Consider the following 17,917-nt stretch of genomic DNA (forward strand, 5'->3'; position numbering starts at 1 on the left):
ATATTGAAGGTTTGCATAGAATATTATACTTTGATGACAAATGGCTAAACACTTACACAGAGAAGTCATTTTGCTTGAGGATTTCTTTAAGTCTCTTCTGAAAAAATTTTTCACTCTCTGTTGCTGGCACAAATCCACGGTCTTTAAAATTTGAAAAATATTTGTTATTCAGTTTTACTTTGACCTCTCAACACAGAGAGCAGCTATAATTACTAATTCTATTAGGAAATGGCTCAAAAATGAAGCATCTGCTAATTTTCAGTGACAAATTTGCAGGCTGATTTTCATTTAAACACTTTAAAATGCTTCACATACTCCCACTGATCTCATTTGCAACTGCAAGTTTCAACAGCATTTACAAATCATGTTGCAATTACAGCAAGGTGAGCATCCAGGAAAAGAACAATCAGTGAAAAATTTTGAAAAGTCTGGTTTATGCAGCGTGAATAACATTACACAGAAACGCAGTAAAAAAACCCCACAGTCTGAAAGCAGTCTGCCTTAGCCAGGAACCTGCCTCTTTCCTCCTTGCAATCCTCTGGCTTACTTGCCAAATATCATTCATATTTTAAAAGAAACATGGACCATGTTCTGCAGAGAACAGCTCAGTTAATTATGCAATTAATCTGCAGAGCACGGTCTTCCCTGTGCAATGAATTTTACATAAAAATACAGGGATTTGTCCATCCTTTAAGAATTTTCATTTAACATCACCTTAGCTGTAATTCCACAGAAATTCAAAGAAACTGCCCTTGTGTATAAAATACCATGGAAAGCTTCAGGATAAGAGATTTAATTTTGCTAATATTTGAACATTTAAACATTTTTCCATCATAAAGCATACAATCTTAACTGTCGTTATCATTCATTTTGCCTCGAATACTTTGCAGCTAGCTGAAGCATGATGTTTTTAGATAAGGTTATGTATCTTGCTTTCAAAATTGGAATACACATAGTGGGCTATGAGTAAGCTTGGAAATGAAAAAACAGTACATCTAGGAAGCCCTCAAACTTAATACACTGATTCAATTCTACCCCGTTTGCTTCTCAGTTTTTGACACACAGCTGCACAATTTTATTTTCTTTTTTTTTACCTTGTGACTCAGGCGACTTAATCTGAGAAGATTCACATTTTTGTCTCAGTCTCTGCTTTTCATCTTCCCATATAGCTTGCAAACCAGGGTTCCTGCCAATCTGGGCTGAAATATACAACAGTACATGAAGGGAAGTCTGTCCATGTGATGAAGCATTCTTCCCCCCAGATTAGATTCTGACACTCTTCATCTCTTTTGTCATTTTAAGCTGTTAATTTTTTATTTGCAATTCTTGCCTTACTCTAGAATTCAGAAGTATGTAAAAGTTAAGATGTAGCTTTATTTGTTTTCTACATCTTCTATTTGTTAATCTAGATCTTTGTTTTTTGCTGGTCTTTTTGCCAAGTATGTATGTATATGCATGTACAGATAGATGTATGTTGCTATTTCAGTAACTCTCCTTTATAGGTCTGAAGCCTTCTGGTTATGCATTAACAGAAATCTCTTTCTATTGCCCTGATGACAGGCTATTCCTGTAACCTGTTTTCTTTCTGAGTTAATTCAACTTTTTTTTTTTTTTAACTTTATAAATTTGTAGATCAACAATTCATCAATGGTGAAATCTGGATTGTGCCTTAAAAATAATAAGATGAACCTTAAAAAAAGATGACAATGTAGTTCCTGTCCTAAAACATTTTACATGGAAAGTTAACACTTCACCTTCAACATCCAGTTGATTTAAAATGTCAGCAGCTACTGCGTCCACCTCCAATTCACAGGTACTTTGTGGCTCAACACCTTTCAACATTAAAGAACTGTGACAACATAAATATCACAGGTTAATTTTATCAATACATTGATATTGAAACATGCATCATCACTTTTTTCTATCTGGGCTAACATCTAAAATATGTCAGGGGGAATGGGGATGAGTATCTGAATACAGAATTAGCAGTTCTCATCCTCATCTGCAAGTCCTTAAATTAATGGTCATATTCAAATCTAGTTAGATAAGAAATTTGTATCTTCAACTTAGAGGCTTTTTCTTTTGTGAGAGAAGAGAAAGAAGTAGTAAACAACTCTAAATACTACAGCAATTCTGATAACATTCCCCTCCTCAAACACAAGATGAAATGTTCAATAGAACTCTCACCCAATAGGACCATCTATGATCTCGTACCCAGAAAATACTGCGACAAGAATCTTTCTCTCTTATTCACAATTCAATGCAATGCAAAGCGGTTAAACATTCCCAACTAGATAACTGAAGCAAAATGTTTTTCCTCTTTTTTTTTTTTATTTTTTTTTATTTACTATGGGGGCATAGGAGTAGCCTGGTGAACATAAACAGAGTATAGCATCCCAAACACAAGCAGAACTAAGGGTAACTGGCTTGGACAGTCCTAAGTACTAGAAACAGGTTCAAGCTTGTTGTATGATCTGATCACTTTCCTGCTGTACCTTTTCAGACCTGCTAAGGTCAGTGGATTTCCACCTGTTGCTGTCATTGAACTAATATTAAGGAGTCCATGGAGGAAACTAAGAAAGAGAAACCTTCTCCCAGGTTTACGTGGAAGTCTGTTTATGCTTGGAAAATTTTTAGGGAACCATAGAAAATCCCCTGAAAACTCCCTGTTGTTAAAATAATATTCTTCAGGACTCTCTGTCTAGGTTAATTAACTGGTAACTTACAGCACAGAATCATAGAATCACAGAACAGGGAGGGTTGGAAAGGACCTTAAGATCGTCTAGGTCCAACCCCCCTGCCATGAGCAGGGACACCTTGCACTAAACCATGACACCAAGGCTCTGTCCAACCTGTCCTTGAACACCGCCAGGGATGGAGCATTCACAGCTTCCTTGGGCAACTCATTCCAGTGCCTCACCACCCTCACTGTGAAGAACTCCCCATCTACTTGTATTCCTACATTCCCTGACATACACAGACCCTCAAAAATCTCAGGATGGAATCTAAGATTTAATTCATTAGTATTTTCAATGCCATCTATAAGCTTTGACTAGAAGTCACTACAGCACAAGGAGGTAGTAGATGATGTAATTAAAAGATGGATATCCCTGACACCTTCTTTGAAAATTAACTATCTAGAAATATGAAATCTGAAAGAAATGTAAAATTAAACTGCTTCACTTATGTTGTGGGTAACACCAAGCTGAGTAGTGTGGTTGATATGCCTGAGGGATGGGATGCCATCCAGAGGACCTGGACACGCTTGAGAAGTGGGCCCATGCAAACCTCATGAGGCTCAAAAAGGCCAAGTGGAAGGTCCTGCACTTGGGTCAGAGCAATCCCCAGTATCAATACAGGCTAGGGGATAAAGGGATTGAAATCAGCCCTGTAGAGAAGGACTTGGGGGTACTGGTGGATGGAAAATTGGACATTAACCAGCAGCGTGCACTCACAGCCCAGAAAGCCAACTGTATCCTGGGCTACATCCATAGAAGTGTGACCAGCAGGTCAAGGGAGGTGATTCTCCTCTGCTCTACTCTGGTGACATCCCACCTGGAGTACTGTGTACAGGTCTGGAGTCCTTAGTGCAAGAAAGATATGGACCTGTGGGAGAGCATCCAGAGGAGGGCCACAAAAATGATAAGAGCAATGGAGCACCTCTCCTACAAGGAAAAGCTGAGAGAGTTGGGGTTGTTCAGCCTGGAGAAGAGAAGGCTCTGGGGAGATCCCTAAAGGGGGCCTACAAGAAAGGTGGAGAGGGACTTTTTACAAGGGCATGTATTGACAGGAGAAGGGGGGAAGGTTTTAAAATGAAAGAGGGTAGATTTACATTCAATTTGTACTGCTAGTTCAGTTGCTCAGCTGACACATATCTTGACTGCTGGGGTAAGAAAGAAATACTCTTCTTTGTAAGGCTGATGGTGTTTACTATGATAACCTCAACCTCTCTACAGCACAGGGCTTTCAAGAATCATCTTTGCTCTCCTTCTGTATCACCCTATAATAGTGGAGTTTTATTGGAAAGTAAAATCCTGTCTTATGCACAACATAAAATGGAGAAACAAAAGAGAAATCTCAGCAATTGGATTTTTAATGGAGTAAGAGATTGAGAAAAAAAAGAATAGGCACCCTGAAAGTCAATTTTAGAAAACGCCTGACACTTAACATTTTGAAAGCCTATAAAATTTCCCAAAATATTTTCTTGCCAGCCATATTTTTAAAATTTGTGATGCCACATTTTGTGGCTCCATTAATACAGTAAATGTATTTCTCACTATATGTACATGTGTGTTTCATTCAATTACAGGACAAGGCAGCAGAGCAGGATATTTCTTTATTCTAAACATCCAAAAATAATCTGGCAGAAGTTATGAAGCACCTATCATGTAGAATTCATTAATGACTGTTAAGATACTATGCATTAATATACGATTACTAATCCCTCCAGTCAGCAGTACTGTTTCACAGTTATTCTCAGAATTAAGAGAGCAGATATATAACTCAAACCAAAACAGCTCAGCCTTTTAACAGAAGCAGACTGCCCATGCCCTAACGCACATTTAAGGACATTGCCATCACTTCCCTCCCTTCCCAGTCACACCATTAGCTAGGAAACAATATGATCAAAATGCATAATTTTCACGTCATGCACTTTGGGTGCTCATATTCAAAGCATTCAAACAGCCTGCCTGCATGGTTCATGACAGAAACTATAGGCAAGCTGAAACTTGTGTTTTGATCACATAATAAGGAAGAACTACAAGATCACTGGGAAACAAGAATGAAGGAGGAGGCTGCAAAAAAACCTTGCCTGCTCCCTTCATGAAATCAAAGCATTTGATTTGATTTAAACAATTTAAAAGGGACGACAATACACAATAGCTATTGATATCAGAAATCTGGTCAAGATCTGTCTTTAACTTGTTTGGTAGATACAACAGCAAAGCTCTGAGCTTTCTACTTTCACCAATCTCCTCTTCAAAAAAAAATCCAATTAAAAAAAAAAAAAAAAGGAGGATGGAAAGAAAAAGAAAGTTCTTGAAAAGTTAAGACAAAATAATTTTTTAGTGTTAGTGACCTATTTCTGAAGAGTTTGTTTGATGACTAAAACCATTAACTGAAATAATTTGCCTTTCCTGTGACAAAAACACAGTTTCCTATTCCTTTCCCTTTAGTTGGGACATTTTGTCAAAAAACAAATAAACACCTCTAGGTTTCCCACATCCCCATCAAGAGTGTGGCCAGTGATTTGTCTTGAGAACTGACCAATACCACAGACAGAAGTGGCCAACAGCTTTCCAAGTAATCAGATTTCTTATTTATAAGAGATTCTACTATGGGTTTACCCTGTAAAAATAACACTAAATTCAACATTGCTGAATTCCAAACAAACTGGTAGTTGTCACTGTAGCTTAAGTCTTTTTCCATATTAATTCAAAGCATGTTCTTTGTCTGCAACTCACTCATTTGGGCAATTAGAAGCAGAAAAGCTCATTTTGCCCAGGCTCTAAATCAAACAGATATAAGGACTTTCTGTTAAAAACTACAGTATTCCAATTAATATATTGTTCAAATTAAAACCACTGAGCTAAAAAGAGCCCTTTTTTTGAAACAAATTCAGGACTTAACACCATAATTCTCATTAATGTTTTCAGTTTTAAGGCAGGGCTAGCAGTCAAACTGCACACTCCAAAGTCTGATGTGGAGGCTAATAAAGACAACTGACACATACAGCAAGATTTCTGTGAGATTGGAAAAATGTCTTCTCAACACAACCGGGTCATTAACTTGGCATTTAACATCCTTGCCAGGGTGAGTTGCTAGACACTTGCACTAGCAGAAGTCAGAGCAGTAGCACTACACACTTCTGCAACATCCAGGTAAGCCACAAAGGCCAAGGAGGCACTTGTTTCCACTTCGGGAAAAACCTCAAAAAGCAGATGAAAGCAGAGCAGCTTTAACTGGCCCTTCTAACATTTTAATTTACTCTGATCACAACAAAAATGTCAGAGGAGAGGAAGAAGTACAACCTGTCCTGAAGTACACTTATTTAACATGATTATGTGCTTCTTTGAGAACTATTTCATGTGAGTACTGTCAGTAAGCTGGCCAGTTGTGGTTTTGGTTTTCCTCACCTAAAACATACATGCACGACACATCACTAAAATATATGAAATAACTGTATCTCCCCCTCTGCCAGATCAAGCCAAATATCCTGAGCAGCTACACTGCTGCAAATAGCTGGCGAGAAGACAAAACGAAGAAGTCAGAACATGCCCAGTCTCCTAGCTGTAGTGAGTTAGGTCATTAGCAGTTGCTATGCTTTGGGAGATACTCAGAAGTTGTCTATTTGACATAGATTGTCCTATGCAATGGACTAACCACCTGCCTCACATCACATGTATCAGTTTTGCAAAGAAAAAGATAGTTTTATGCAATTTTAAAACCACAATTTGATATCTGTATTAGAACAAGGCCAGAAAAGATGACTTAGCAAGTCCTAGATGAAGCTTTTCTTAGCATCAATGTTTAATTTCTGTGAAAGAGTACATAGATAAAATTGTTCACAAGGTACAACTTGTCATACAGATATGAAAAGCAGGGTTAAGTGAGGTGGCATAGAAAAGGAAGGAAGCGAGCTGCAAGAGACCAAAATTTACTCTCCTAAGAAGCAAGATAAATCAGGACTGCACAACATTGAGCGGCCATGGTTAGGCTACTTGAGATACTCAAACCAATTAATTTAAAATTATCTTTTCTGCCTACATATTATGCTGAAAAACTCCAATAGAAATCCATCACACCTACATTTAAATGCAGTTTCCAAAAAAACCCCTCCAAATAAATTCTTTTGAGGACAGACAACAGAGAGAGTCAGACCAGTCCTTATTTTTGAAGAAAGTAAAAGTTTGTTGGCGCTATCCAGCATCATCATCATAATAGTAAGTAATGAAACCTGTCCTCAAAGTACCATGGTTTGGTTCCTCAGATGAGGAGACAATGAATTAAAGCAACAGTTGACACACAATTGAAAAAGTACCCACTACATACAGTTAGCTAGATCAAAGCCCTCTAACACCTTGAAGAATGGACATCAAGGTTTGTATCTTAATTTACCAACATTATTGACAGCCTAGGGAAACATGTTCCGTGATGACTAGATCTCAAGTATTTATAATGTTAAACTGAAGATTGTAGATAAAAAAATTAACCCCACAGAGAATCTGAAAGGAGTTACCCAACTACACTGATAAGGACTCTAAATGTTGCCATAATAGTTTTCCATATTCTGTTCGTGGAAGTAAAAATGTCTTTGTTTCAGGATATTCCAGTGAGTTGAATAATATGCATGTTATTAAGAATCAAATGGCTAAATAAAAACATCCCATTAATAATAATACTTATGATTAAAAAAAAAGAAGTACATTGTGACAAGCAAGAAAAGCAACTGACAGCCACAAACCTAGTGAAAATCTGTAACATTACATAGCTGCTAGACTATGCAATAGTGTTATCTGTCAGATCTCTCCATTTCCATATAAACTAGTGTTCAATAGCAAATCTAGGACTTAAAAAGGAAAAGTGTTCTACTGATCATTCTGCTTTTAACACATCATGTCCAAGTGATAGACTTGACTGGCAGATTACTACAAGCCTGATGTTTACCAGAAAGTTCTCTCACTGCAACTGATAGATGTGCTTCATCATTTATTGTCAGTTACCTGAGGAATAACATAAATATGTCTCATGTGAAGAATTCCTCATCAAAACTGGATAGCACTGCAAGGCTCAGGTAACTACTGCCTATTTTAAGATGGGCTTTGTAGGTTCCAGCCTGGTAACACTGGCAGGAACTGTACCTAAAAGCCTTACCACATCAGGGATTCCTGGGCACTAGTGGCTTGGGATATTTGTCTACTTTGTAACAGAATCACCCTAGAATTAGATTTACAAGAACTGTGCCTGGCTTAATACAGTATGCTAATTGTAGCGGCAAGTTTGTAATTCAGAGATTTGCCAGCAGCAAGACAGGACATGTCTGGGTTAAATACTGTTCTGGAGAACTGGTGGAGTAGCAAGGTGCTATCTAGCACTGAAGAGTGAGTTTAGTCACCAAGAAACTTCAGCGTAATTTCAAATGTTTTCTCAAATAAGGAAGCACCACTGGCATTTACTCATGCAAAATGCTGGTAACATTACATATCTAACTTTTGAATAATATTTTGTGTATTAACTACCAGGCATCCATCATCATATTTCAGGCACCTGATATACTGTACTACAAAGTCAAGAAATGCCAAATCTCTGGTATTGGTTATACTAGAGAACTTGTCAACTGACACTTGCAGCAAGGACTTGGCAGACACATGTTGGACTACCTCTAAAATTTATTCTCAATGTACACAAAACCAAGGATAGCAACTCTAAACAGATGTCCCAATCACTAAGAATACAGGCAGCCCTAGAAATTTTGCAGTCTTAAAACAATATTTGACTGTCTTTTCCCCTTTTCTTTTTCTTTAAACTAAAGACTTAAGTGTACTGGTAAAAGGCAAGAAGATCTCATAAGTCTTCCCCTATCTGATATAAAAGACAAGCAAAGACTTAGAAGTTCAGCACATACAGAAGAACCTCCAAATGATGCCAGAAATAGCAATCAAATAGTGAAATATAGTGAGTAAAGATTTTTGCCTAAACAATTCACAAAGCAGTTAAATATCTCAACATGAACTCAAGAAGATTATACAATAAAGTAAGGGGACTGTGCTGGTATTGTTCATGAAACTAGAAATAAATACAATTGTAGACAAACCCCAAATGTTTGGAACACAGCATATACTTTGTTAAGGAAAGACAGAAATAAAAGGACAATGGCAGCTTCACAGATACCGAGTAATTCTGTGCACTGCAAGAATAAAAACAGCATGGAAAAAATCTGAGTCACAACAATTTTAGGAAACAACTACAAGGGTTTCCTTGGATAGGTATCTCATAGACTATCTGCGTCAGATTTACCTTCAGTAGCGTTGATCACAACAATCACAGGCCCATTAAACCAACCTAGGTACAAATTTTCAGAATTTTAAAGGAAATAAAATAGTAAAACAAACTGCAGTATCGGTTTGATTACAAGAAAACTGTTTCAAGTTGATGCCTCCTATAAATAATGCAGGAGAAATTATAACAGGCAATTAATTTTGTGTATATACAGATGTCCTGGGTTCAGAGTAAAATTCAGAACAGAGTAAAATCGGGAATGGAAAAGAGTTTAGGTTCATTATTTTGCAGTGGCATATACATCCTACACCATGGGGAAGACAGCCAGGCTAGAACATCTTTAACAAAAGAATTCATCTTCTAGACAAAGGAATGTCTGACACTATCAAATGGGAAACAATTTCTGTTGGAGATGTAAATCAGTTCCTAAATTATTAAAGTGTTTTAAGATGTGGCTAAAGGGGAAATTCCCATGGCGGGGCGGGGGGGAAGTTGATACAAAATTCACAGAACTGAATATAGACCAGTTTCTGGGACTGAGTTTACTTCACATCTCATTAAATATTGTTGGCAGGAAGAGCAGGAGTGTACTAATGAAATATGCTGATAAGGCAAGCTGCTAGACATACCAGATACATAAGCAGATGATAGTATCATGAAACATAAGCAGGATACCTTGGAAGTAGAATAATAGAAACAGGGTGAAATTTAAAAATGGGATGCGAGACCCTATATGAACTTCTAAGGGATTTCAAGCAGAAGATTATCACTTGGAAAAGTGGAAGAGAAGAAACATCTTGTACTAATAAATCCCAAAATGTTTACAAGACAAAATTGCATGGCAAATGAGATTGTAAAGCACATCAGGGAGAAAACTACCAGTATCATTGCATATGGTGCTACAGAGAATTTGTTTGGTATACTATGTAATATTCAGACTTTATATTCAAGAAAGAATTTCCTACTGGCAAAAGTACAGAGAATGAATGCTAGGGAAATGGACAGGCTTGGAATCTGCTGCGTTACTGCTAACATGCCACTGCTGGAACGTGTGAGAGCTGGAGAAGGACTGCCACAAGTGAGGGGCTGTACCCCTGGCCATATACACAAAAATGTGGAAGGAGAAGGAAAGAAGGCTTGTGTATGCATGAATGAGGATGGGTGCCTTGGCTCTTGCTATGCTGAGTTGTGCCCTCTCCAGATTTGACAGCCAGGAAATGCTACTTTGCCTTTCTTTTATCTGCCTTCCCCAGATCTGTATAAAGCAACATCAGATAATCTTGGTCAAACTGACGATACAACCCTCCAAAGGTTAAGTAACATGGCTTACATAACTAAGGCAAATAAAGGTTGATACGGACTATCAATGAAGTATGCAGCCATAAAAGTAGAATAAATAGCCCAAGAACAACTGGATATGAATTGACCTTTAGTAAAACCACAATACAACCATCAAATGAATGTTGTTTCAAAACCGCCTTATAGCAGAAGTAGTAGAATCAGAAAAATAGATGCTGCCTTGCAGAAGCTCAAACTTTTGCACACTAGAAAGAACTGAAGTATAGGTTGATTTAGGGCACTTACTTTCTACTGGGGAACTAAATGCTCCCAGTACATAATGCTAGCAAACAGCATGGCATATTGAGTCTACTAAGCTATTCAGAGAAGAATGAAGTACCCAAAGATTGAGAAGACTCTTAAATGACAGAGTATTTACTGGACCTGTCAAACATTGTAAAGTAGCTTAAAGAACGAATATGCTATGGGTAAACTATACAAACTAAGGTAGCACCAGATGCTGTCTGTTCCCCACCCCCTAGCCTCCAAACCCAAAGTATATTCCTTTTCTCATAAAAATAAAGCTATTACAAATTACAAGCTGTAGACTAGGAAACGTCTAGAAAGAAGGAAAAGTATGGGAGATAGAAATGAAAATTCTAAGCTGTGATTCTTATGTAGCTACTATTTGAAATAGACAAATTGGGATACTCTGAAAGCACACTTCATGCCAGTTACAAAACCACAATCTGTTAACTGATGTGTAAGTATTCTCTGTAACTTCTGGAAGTCATTAGCTAGGAACATACCTTCCAAAAATCAGAAATTTGAATTTGCCACATGTATTGTTATTGTTATCTCCCAGTTTCATTTTTACAACCATATACCAGACATTTTCAGATGACAAAAACTACACAAAGAAAGAAAAAAAAAAAAAGAAATTGGCATGCTGACCTTGGTATTTCATCTTCTTCCCATTCAACAAAAGATGCATGGTTTGAATTTTCTGGCACGTTAATTTTATAACCTTTACTTACACCTGATGTACCACCTAGAAAATAAAAAAGAATGAGAAATTAATTCACTTGTGTGGTAATTTTTTTATTTATTTTTCTTTTTTTTTACACATATCCTTAAATAATTGTATTTACTATTAACAGTCCAAATGCTTCTAAAGAATAGAGCATTACATTTTATCATCTTCAAAAAGTATCTCTGCTATCATTTATATGATTTAACTTTCTAACATGTAGATAAATACAAAAAGAAAAATATATTCTGAACATGCTGACATTATTAGAATTACATTTGCTGTGTTCTAGTCATATCCTAACCTAAATTCCATCCTTTCCTATCTACGTGAATTGCAAAGTAAATCATGCAGATTCTGATGTAAAATTCAGAATTCCCAAGTAACTGGGTCCTCAGGACAGATCCCAATGGAAATTCAAAGCCAAAGAAAATATCAAATTCTACTCCACAATTTTCTTATCTGTGAAGCGAAAGAGAATACACAATATAGTCCAGATGCAGTGGCAGTAGCAGTAAGTGGAAACCTGCAATGAAGGCAGGTGTTGTCTGACCTACAAATAAAGGAAACACCATGTAAGTTTGTTTGGAGGTCTCAGTGTGAGGAAGCATGCTCCAAAGTCATGCTGGAGAAGCCTCCTCTGAAGATTTACCACCTCCCTTGTGGTCTCCTCCTGAACCTTCACTCTTCAGAGGAAGGAAAGACAATATACACAGGATATGGCACAAGAAAGAAAAGAGCCTAGGAATGGAGTTGGGGGGAGGCAGAATGGCAGAAGACCTTGAAAATTTTTCAGTCTCCCACTTCTGTGTCAAAGACCAGCTTGAATCTTGAATTTCCTCAGCTATGTTGGTGTCACACACTAGCTGGTTTTTTTGTATTAGACTTACCTTTCAGCAATAGCAAACACTTTTGCATTTAAAAAAAAATACATTAATTGAATAATTCCATTATCAGAGGCCTTCAATATGTATTTATTAGAACATGTATTTTTATTCTATAATTTCAAAGTAAATTTCATAGCAGAACCTTGCCAATGTGAATTCAGCTACTTGGAATAGCAGTGATAGGGATATCACATGTACCAAAAAGCCCTGAATAATATATTTACCACAGAAGCAACTGGGAAAACCCCTGCAAAAAGTGCCTTAGAAGCTACAAACAGAAGCAACTGAAATCCAGCAACTTTAATTAATGGTTCCAGACCAACCTTACTGCACCCAGACTAATTCTTGCAAACCTTGCCCCTGCATCAGACTCCTAAGTACACTGACACAATACACAGATACTAAATTCGCATGGGAAATGTGGCACCCTGTGGTGAAAAGAAATGCTTGTGTTCATTCGGGAGCTAGCTCACATTCACCCACATCTGCATTAAGATGGCCAACGCACTGTGATGCTTATTAGGTAATTCTCTGTATTAAAATGCAAGCCGACTACGCATGGACACATCTCTTGTTATTTTTTAGCTGGAACTTGATTATTCTGAGTTGATGAAATGTGACTGAACAGTTGTGTATTTTAAAGGAATACAGATCACAGCAGTTATGAAGATTATAGGCCAACTGGTAGAATATATACTATTATTTTTGAAACCCATGCATTTCAAATAACACATTAGAGCAGTTTCATTACAATACCCCCTTTCTTATTCCCTACGAACCCTAGTTTCACGTATTTCTAAAGAAAAGAAAAACAATGAAAAAACAGCCAAACAAACCACCAAAACAAAAAAAACCAAACCAAACCAAAGCACGGGCTCAAATTCCTGTATCTCTTTGTTTCTTCAGTAAAGTTACTCCTATGGATGCAGATGTAAGGATACTTTATTTCCCCCTTTTCTTGACTTGAAGATCTTTAAGGACAGTAGCAGTGACACATCCAAAACCTGGACATAAGGTCTTTCAGAGTCATATTACAGAAAAGATTCAACTATTGAAAAGTTCTATAATAGTCTTAGTGGCATGTGGTGCACAAATGAATTTGTAGCTTTCTTTCTCACCACACAAAGAGAAGAACTTGAATAAAAGAACTCCTGCACCTTCTGGAAACAGGCTGATGAAGGCAGAGTATCCCTGCTACTATAAATTTCCCTGCTGACCTCTCTCAGCCTTCAAAGCAGACTACTTAGTGAGAGAAATACTACTGGAAACAGGCTCCTGAGGCTGTTTGCTTACATTCAGTAACGGATCTATTACTGAATTTTCTATTCCTTGCCAGAATGATTTTTATATCATCATATGCAAGGGAAGAAAAGTGTCTGCTGCACATCTTTAGGTAAAGGCTTTTACCCCTGTCTAAGAAACAGTGTTCGGCCTGACCTGCATGATGCAAAACACACTTGTCTAAAATGAATGCACACTCCCAAGGGACAGAAGCTGTGAAACATGCAGGTAAGTGTGTCAATCATAAAGCAGAGGCTGTGCCTTCCACACCTCTCCAACAGGTCTGAGCATAGAAAGGATGGTGCTTGTCAGGGCTACTGTGCAAGGACTGGCCTCTTGACAGAACTGCTCTATAAGGTCGTACCAGGGACAAACCATTTGCCATTCAGCTGCTGTGCTAGGAGTTGTAGATAGCAATCATGTGCCTGGGGACTGCAACGGTCTGAGGCAGGCTACTTATACACATGTGATATGGAGCCATGCAAAGCAGTATGAATCTTGTTAAAAGCACTGTTGCCACTATCTGATCAAGTCAGGACATGTGAGTCTGTCATTCTCCTGTTTTTATCCTATTGGGTTCTTCCCTACCAGAATAAAGTTCACTGGTCTCAACTCATGTTCCTTTTTCACCCTCTTCTTCCCACTCAAGACCTAGGTCTCTCATCCTTAAATAAATTATGAAGGAGAATATAAATAGCTTGTGTCTTTCATCTATCATCTGAAAGAGAGAGGAAAAGAGCTATGGAAAAAGAATGGGAGCAACTATTAGATACAATCACATTGTATGTCTCTAGAAGCTGCTTTGGATGTTTGGAAGACTAAAGGTACCTGACTATACTTCCTCAGGACTGAAGATCCTGAAGATGCTCTGTCTCTGGCTGAGCTTTTTGTCTTCCTACAGTTTTGACACCAGCAAAAAGCATGGCTTATCTTTGAGCATGAAAAGAGTATTTTTCTTTAGAAAAGAATCAGTTATGAAAACCCATGCTCAACTCTATTGGCATCTGACTATACATGCGTAAAAATAACAAATAACAGGACAAAATTAAAGTCAGCATGATTCTTACTTGCTGTTTTTACAGAAAGATGCTTTAATACTCTTTTCAACTCTTGTTTTAGCTGTAGGAACAATTTTGATTTAAATAAACAAGTACTGTTAAGTACTAAAGACATTATGGTTTTCCTACTGTTATCTCCCCTTTATACTGAAGTATTTAGATACCATTATGGATGTTCTTGCCAAACTTCATTTTTATGTAAGCGTCTACATTCAAAATGCCAAACTAATCTTTTTAAACGAAAATTCAAAATACCTCCTTTGGTCAGACATTAATATTTCAGATTTCACATAAGAGCAAATGACCTTAGTAAAAATACAAACATTTTAATTTAAAATATTATTTGTCAGCAGAGCATAATGATTACCCATAAGTTTGTAAAGACACTACTGCAGCAGAAAAATTAATTAGAATTGATACAGGGATCAAACCCAAACATAATAAAATTAGAAGAACAGTATCAGTATGCCACCTTTCACGTAAATACTTCAACTAAATAGCAACTATTTTTAATCTTCGAATTTGAAGAGGGGTGTAGTCATTTTGTGAAACTGGTCACAGCCGCACTGCTGACAGAACCTGTTTTTCTTGATACAGAGCATCTCATTTCAGGGAGCAGACTCTTCCTCAGCCCCAATACACAGGCACAAAACCGAAAAATGACAGAAAGCTACACATGGACTTTGTTTTGACACAGAATGTAAACCATAGGGAAGCAACACATGACACCCATTCAGCCACAAACTATGGCAGCAATTGTCCAACAGCTAGTGACATTTTGTTCAAAATGTTAGTTTTTAGTCTTCAAAACAATTATTTGGTCTGAAGAAATAAAAACCTTACTTTTTCTCCTTGCCTTTCTGAATTTGACAGCAGCCAGGTTTATTAAATTCATTCCATATAAATTGTAGTCTATAAAGAGTTGAAGGAGGTAGGGAATATGGGCTTCGTGAGGCTGGTAAGATTTGTTCATTATGGCTCCACCTTGCAGAAGCTCACATACTCTAAAATTAAAGACAAATTAGGAAATAAACCCAAAACTATTCCAATGCAACAGTGTTGAAAAATTATTTTAATCAATGTAATTCAAACATGAGAAGCTCCAAAGTTCAAAAGAACTACAATGTCATACATGCATACCGATTACATTAAGACAGAAATATAAAACAATGCAAAATTATACTAGCCTAGAACAAAACTCAGACAATCCTAACTTACGATCATGTGTTAGATCTTTAAAAAAAACCCAACAGTTCAGATAGGCAATACTACAGACTCCAGGGATTTCAGTTTATGCTAGAGAAGTAATTCCTCCTCATTTATTCCTTACTTGGCTGCAACTACTGTGACAGTAAGATTGAGATCAACTGTGCTTTCATTTAACAGAATGTTACTCTATTGAGAAATAGAGAAACTATCTAATAAGGAAAACTATGAAGTTTTCCAAGTATTATTTAAATTTAATAATGGGTGCTAGAAATTAAAAACTTAAAAACTACAAACATCTGCTTCATAACACAGCAAAGATTTCTACATGGTTTTCCTTAAGAATTACAGGAAAAATAACCTGATGCAAATTTGTTCAAGTATTAAAGAATTACAGTTAATACAAGACAACTAAAGTCAAGTACATATTGGTCTTGCTTTCCTAACATGCTACTACTTTGAAAAGATTATTGGCATGCTTAAAATTAGCAATTTTTTATGTTTTTTATGTATTTGGACAATAATTTCGTTGCTTCTGTTTTATTAAGATGTAGGTGAATCTTGCTTCAAAATTGTCTTTTTAACTCAAGATATAAGGAAATCTGGCAGAACTTCCTATCACCACACCCTTACCTTTTTACCATTGCAGGATTGTAAAGATAAATCTTCATAAACTGTCTCTCCTTTTCATGGTAACCATAAAAAGGCCTGGAGAGGAAGAAGCAAAAGCAATAAGCTAGCCAGTTATGCTGTGGCATTTGTTCAACCATGTTTTACTATAAAGAGTATTAAAATCTAGGAAAAAAACCAAAACAACAAAAAAACCCCTTCATATCCAGGAGAATTAAAATTCACATGTGTCTGGCCAAGGGGGAGCACTATGTTACTATATAAAAATAAGCCCTATGCATATCAAAGTCTCTTATTAAAAAAAAAAATAAAAAAAAATGAGAAGGCACTTTTGTCTTAACACTGTTTCTCTCCCTCCCTACACATTAGCACATTGATGGCACATTGTCCTAACAGTACTTCAATAAATTAATAATTAGTGCTGGACTGCTTCAAAAACTACATTCAGCCTTTCTGATAAATGCTGTAACAAAATCCTTAGGGACATTAATTCTGCAGATCAGGTGTAAATGAGTAAATATTGGCCGTGTTATATAAATAACTGAACAATAAGAACATCTTAAGAGTGAATAGCTGCCCCTTTTCAGTGATTACTAATCATATTGTGCACTAAATGAGGCATGAATCCTGAAGAAAACAGGATTTGAGAATGCAATTAAAGACGACATAGAATAATTAACATGTCAAGACTAAACTGAGGTTGAACAGGCAGCATTAATTCTGGTATTACTTGACTGAATTACTGACTTTTCAGCATCTAAGATTCTAATCTAATCTTACATGCTTGTAAAACAGCATGTTAAGGAAAGAGGCCATAATTCAACACACTGCGTGAATGCAAGAAGTCTACAGTAATCACAACCTAAATCAACAGAACTTCAGGAAAGCATACATTTAAATGTTACCTCTACAAAATAAAATCCCTGAATAAAAAATATTATTAAAAATGCAACTGGAATGCTTACACGCCAAGTCAAAAAACCGAAGTTCAGTAGTAAGAGGGATTTCAGTCTTAAATTAAATGCAAGCTCAGCAGAACTGCACAACTACAATCTTAATACTGCTATCCTTAACATGGTTAAATATATACACATTCAATATCTCCAAAAGCTAGGCTAAACTGTTTAAAAAAATGTTTATGGTGTTAAAACTGAGTTAAGTTGAAACAAACAAACTTAAAACTGTTAAGCTGAAAAGGAGATCAGATCTTGTATAATGTACAAACCTCTTTCTTATAAACATAATATGAACCTAATGATAGGTTATACACACTGAGTTATAATGACTCAATGTGCTGTAGGCACGTAAATCAAAAGCTACTTCGAAAAAAGAAGTCAGCACTTGCATGGCAAGTGATCTGTACTGACACTAACATGGCAGCAGGAAGAGCAAAATTTACACCACTTCCAGTATTATCTATGAACACTTAATTTAACTTCACAATGTTGAAGGACAGCATATTTCACCTCTTTTTTATTCTTGTACCTCCACTGTGCTTGGAAGTTAATGCAACAAAAATCTTACATTAAACTTATAAAGGTTCAGCA

At 36.7% G+C, this 17,917-nt stretch overlaps 1 protein-coding gene across 1 annotated transcript in view; it reads right to left on the reverse strand.

Moving 5' to 3' along the window:
* Positions 1–17,917, reverse strand: part of REV3L (REV3-like, polymerase (DNA directed), zeta, catalytic subunit) — a gene marked incomplete at its 5' end in the record, with an annotated part of 75,547 nt that overhangs the window by 55,660 nt on the left and 1,970 nt on the right. Inside the window, 6 exons of the mRNA XM_010010987.1 lie at positions 57–141; positions 1,095–1,199; positions 1,755–1,849; positions 11,233–11,329; positions 15,378–15,538; positions 16,374–16,448. Coding sequence (XP_010009289.1) covers positions 57–141; positions 1,095–1,199; positions 1,755–1,849; positions 11,233–11,329; positions 15,378–15,538; positions 16,374–16,448 — 618 coding nt within the window. The remainder of the gene's footprint in view (positions 1–56; positions 142–1,094; positions 1,200–1,754; positions 1,850–11,232; positions 11,330–15,377; positions 15,539–16,373; positions 16,449–17,917) is intronic.

The sequence above is a fragment of the Nestor notabilis genome, unplaced genomic scaffold, assembly GCF_000696875.1.
Source record: "Nestor notabilis isolate BGI_N333 unplaced genomic scaffold, ASM69687v1 scaffold29093, whole genome shotgun sequence".
Lineage (NCBI taxonomy): Eukaryota > Metazoa > Chordata > Aves > Psittaciformes > Psittacidae > Nestor > Nestor notabilis.